Source organism: Penaeus monodon, chromosome 8, assembly GCF_015228065.2.
Source record: "Penaeus monodon isolate SGIC_2016 chromosome 8, NSTDA_Pmon_1, whole genome shotgun sequence".
Lineage (NCBI taxonomy): Eukaryota > Metazoa > Arthropoda > Malacostraca > Decapoda > Penaeidae > Penaeus > Penaeus monodon.
Genome location: NC_051393.1, coordinates 19,068,797 through 19,073,796, shown reverse-complemented (window position 1 = coordinate 19,073,796; position 5,000 = coordinate 19,068,797). Strand labels below are relative to the sequence as shown.

The 5,000-nt window shown below is 34.5% G+C and overlaps 1 protein-coding gene across 2 annotated transcripts in view; it reads left to right on the top strand.

Moving 5' to 3' along the window:
• Positions 1-433: 433 nt before the first annotated feature.
• The window catches only part of LOC119575810, an 8,958-nt gene continuing 4,391 nt past the window's right edge, over positions 434-5,000 (top strand). For both annotated transcript variants that reach the window (XM_037923366.1, XM_037923367.1), the window contains exons 1-7: positions 434-489; positions 2,343-2,414; positions 2,716-2,834; positions 3,580-3,616; positions 4,005-4,135; positions 4,290-4,358; positions 4,517-4,639. In XM_037923366.1, the coding sequence (XP_037779294.1) occupies positions 2,351-2,414; positions 2,716-2,834; positions 3,580-3,616; positions 4,005-4,135; positions 4,290-4,358; positions 4,517-4,639 (543 nt within the window). In that variant the 5' untranslated portion in view covers positions 434-489; positions 2,343-2,350. The remainder of the gene's footprint in view (positions 490-2,342; positions 2,415-2,715; positions 2,835-3,579; positions 3,617-4,004; positions 4,136-4,289; positions 4,359-4,516; positions 4,640-5,000) is intronic.

The window sequence follows — 5,000 nt, the reverse complement described above, 5'->3', positions numbered from 1 at the left end:
ATCATTTCCTCTGATTTCCTCTATCTTTTATATTTTTTTTCTCTATTTCTTCTTATCAAAAGGTAAATAAACACATACATATAAATAAAATAAATGAATCGGTTTATAAAGAGCGAGAAGGAATCTTTAAAGTAAATTTCAGGACAGAGGTGCTACACCACTTAGGTCAATGATTCAATAAAAAAATATATATATTTATTTATATCACGTTCTAGAAATCACATTAATTTCTAACGCGTTACGAAATCACTCCTTGATATCGCCGTCACGGTACGATTAATCAGGTTGCTTGATCATCGTGTTACGAATCACTAAAATGCAAGTTATCGGTGGAAATTCGGTTGATTACGATCGGTCAATGGCCCAAGAATAAAAGGGTAAGCGGCAACGTTCTGGTGTCATTATGTCTGGGTATATATATAGGGGGCTGGCAATGTTTTTGTCATTCTTGCAGCATTCTGCCTGGAAAGAAGCTGCTGCGCCCAAACCGTGAGTTGATTGGCATTGTTCAGTAGAAAATATGTAAGCTTTAGAACACCGCAGAAGAAAAAAATATAATATTTTTTTCTTTTACATCTTTTTTTTTCAGGTTGTGTTGCGTATATCAACACAACTTTGAATCTATATTCTATTAAATAAAAAGCTATTCTGTATTTACAAAATGTGGGATACTAATGTTATTCTTATTTAATATTTTTATCGTCAAATTTAAATGACTAGCATGAGGAAGGTTATGTGTTTCACAAAATTTAATCTTTAGTGTATTGTAGGTCCGTCTCCTAAATGTAAATGCGTGTTCCTGCTAGTTTTGTTAACAAATAATTATTTTTTCTGTCTACCTTGTATTTTTGTTTTCTAAATTCTGTTTCATATAAGAAGCTCGCATTTTACCATAATAATTGCGTTTATACCACTGGTCACTGCACCAACCAAGTTTTCGTAATACCACAAACATGATATACATTGATTAATACAGTTTCTGCATTCTGACTGCCCTTTGTGTGCGATTCGTTTGTGACCCACAGTCTGTTTATGAGAAAATGATCGCATGAATTCATCGACATTTATCTCTACCATATCAGACAATAGGCAGTTTCGCGAGTGGCCTCGAGACTTGTCAGTTCACGTAGGAAAGATTTTCTATGTCTGCGAACCATCCGTTTATATGAAATATCGACATATTTCTTAGAGATACTCCACATGTGATATTTCACATATGATTGTATATATGTGTGTGTGTGTGTGTGTGTGTGTGTGTATATATATATATATATATATATATATATATATATATATATATATATATATATATATATATACATATATGTATAAATATATATATATATATATATATATATATATATATATATATATATATATATATAAGAATGTGTATATATATGTATATGTTCATATATATATATATATATATATATATATATATATATATATATATATATATATATATATATATGTATGTATATATATATAATGTTTAGATCTAAAATAAAGAGGATATACTATATAAATAGGATATATTCGTCTAGTATATATTTTAGAATGCTTTTACCTTCCAAAAAATATCTTATTTTTCCATTCAAACACTGATAATTCTAACAGTTACTAGTGTCTTTGACTACCTGTTCTGTCACTTTTGGAAATGTGAAGTGGTCTCCTATGTCTTGAGTCCTTTACATTTTCCACAAGATACTAAATACTCTTCGGATGCTTTCTTGCATTTCTCTGTAAAAGACGTATGCAAATGACCCTCCAAGAACCTCTACTTTTCCTCTTTCGTCGAACCACTGTCACAATGTTACCTTCTTGTCTTTGTTTCATTGTCTTCCAAACCTTGCTTTCATTCTCCTTTTCATAAAATGTTATTTCTCTTTGAGTATGATGTATATTATTTTATTCTTTACCTTAATGCATCTACAGTAACATCTGAAACATCTACAGTAAATCAGTAAATAATTTTAGATCTTATATTTCAGAAAAGCTAAAAAAACACAACTTATGTCTTTAAACACTGGTTTCGCTTGTTATCAGCTATATTTAAGAACGATGATTCTGATTTCTCTATTGGTTACAACACTAGCTCGACGAATAACTTTTACATTCCCCAATATATTCATCTGATTTTAGTATCTCTCTGTCTGTAGAAAATCTATATCGAAGAAATGTCAAATCGCTGTTGGGAAAAAATGCTCTATGAATATTCTAAAACGAAGATACGCACACACGCGCATATATACATAACATGTGCGTCATAACATGTGCGTCCGTGTGTGTGTGTATGTGACCAAAATATTCATTACTTAAGCTGGGTTTTCCTTCATCAGAATCAAGCATGAAGAGTGTGGCGTTGCTGGTCTTCCTGGCGGGGGTTGTTGCTGCCCTCCCCCACTCGCACGGTGAGTCACCTTCCCTCATTACGCCGCTGTATGGGTCCTCCACCCTCACTGTTCCCACCCCACCCTGCCCCTTCCGTAGTTCACGATCACTCCCTGGCGTTGGCCAACCCTTTCATGCGCCTCCCACGTAGTATACATATGCATAAATACAAAGTATATACATATGTATTACATATACCAGTATATACATACATATAATAACATATAATAACAACACATAAGAACATATGGTAATAATAACAACATTAAAGCTACTAACAAAGCCGCGCTAGACACTCATCGCTAACGACGCTTCCCGCAGGCGAGTGCAGCCTGATGGGGGCACTGCGGAAGGGCAGGCACTTCCACCGCGGGCGCTTGCCTCCGTGCGTGCGAGGGCTGATGCCACAGGGCGAGGAGCTCAAGGCTTGCTTCAAAGAGGTGAGATTACTCCCTTTCGTCTCAGGAATATTTTCCTTTTTAATTCGTCTTTCTTTTTTCTTTTTCTTCTTATGTGTGGTCATCTTCTTCTTCTTCTTCTTCTCCTTCTCCTTCTTCCTTTTCTCCTTCTTCTCCTGCTCCTTCCTCCTTTTTTTCTTTCTTTCCCTTCTTTATTTTTCTTTTTTCCCTTTTTTTTCTTTTTTTCTTCTTTCATTTTTCTGGCGTTTATTTTTTCCTTTTTTCCTTGTTTCTTTCCTTTTCTTCTTCCTCTTCTCCTTCATACTTTCATTCGGTTTTTCGATCTCTTTCTCATTCTTTTCTTTTTTTTCTTTTCCTTCTCTTGCTCTTCCTTATTCATTTAGTTTTATATTTTCTTCTTCTTTGTTTCCCTCCTTATTATTTCTCATTCTTTCTTCCTTTTCTTCTTGTGTCCTTGTTGTCGCAGTTGCCTTAGTCTTTTTCTTTACCAACTTCGTCTTTGTCCTCTGCTGCGTCTTCTTCTTTTTGTTTGTCATCCTCTTTTTTCCCATTTTATACGTATCCTCCTTCTCCTTTCCTTTATTCGTCTTTTTCTTATTCTTCTCATTTTTATTTTTATTCTGTGATGATTATGATAGTGATGATAATGGTAATGATTACAATTATGAGAGTAATAATAATAATAATAATAATAATAATAATAATAATAATAATAATAGTAATAATAATAATAATAATAATAATAATGGCACATCTCTTTCGACAGAACTTCCGCAGATATCGCTTCAGAAATGGTCAGTCAGGTATGTGTCGCACTTAATTCAATACTACTTAATCTGCATTTGGTGGTTGCAATTGTACAGAAATACCATATTAAATAGAGTAATTAGTAATACTTTTTTCTATATTGAATTGAAGCGTATCCTGCATATTCTTTTCGACTGTCTGCAGCTTTATTAAATCGTTTCGTAAATATTTCTTATTTTTGTTATTTGGATGTTTTATTCAGATTTTTGTTATTTTATAACGTGTATTATGTCACTTCTGTGCTTCGGCTATTTTGTTCTCATGAGGTGTACGAAATGTGTTGGAACGTCCCTCTCTATTTATGTCTTACAAATACTAATTCTGTAACGTATAGCCTTAATCATTCCTGTCCCCATACCTAAGGCAGACTTATTGTCTCACCAGGCTTGCGAAATGGATTTGAAGGGATGATAGAGTGTCTGGTGGAGAAAATGAACCTCGAGACGGAAAACGGAACTCTCGATGTCGAACAGGCTGTTCTCAAGATGAGTGAATTCGAAGGATATGATATAGAGGTTTGTTCGCGGGCTTGCGTTATGGGGTGGCGGGGGAAAGGGTGCGTCGAACAAAATGACAGACAAAAGTAGAGACAATACACTAGAATAAGAGTCATGTTGTTTAAAACACTGTGATAATGATAGGGGTAGCTAATGAACTTCACTGTCACAGGCGATTGCCAGCATCCAATCCTCCGTAGAGGAATGCGCCGCAAACTCCACCAGCTCCAATGCAACCGAGGTAAGGACTTGTATACAAGGAACAATCGAATGAATGACTTGTTTCATTAATGGCAACTCAGTGGATCATTGTTGTTGCATCATCATTCAAAGTGAAATATATTAGAAGAAAATTAGATATATAAACACTTTTATTTAAATTATATCTTGTGTTTCAAGCAACTGACGGAAATCGTGCTGTGCGTGAGCAACAAATCACGCGAGTTCTGCACCGAAAGACTCGAACTGCTGAAGACTTGGGATGAAAATGCCAACTGTAGCTCGGTGTCCATCCCCACGGATGTGAGTAATAAGAGTATATAAGGTTATGCTGGTACTTTTTGCATTCTGGCTGTTTCCAGTACATTGATTATAACCAAAATAGAGCCATACCTAATATTCAATAAATACTTGCTAATATGAATAATTATTGACTAGATAGTTTTATCTAGTATATTTTATATTCTTGTTAATGCAGTTATTTCCACGGTTCCCAGGGCCTGGTAATAACTTACGATTCATAAGATTCTTTTTGGAGATGTCTCTGATTCTTGGCTGAAGTTTCCCCCATCTCCGGATTTTTAGGCGCGGTTTTCCCCGTTTTGAACTTTTGGTTTTACCTTTGAGTATAATATTACTCGATTTATACTTCTTTTTCTCTTTG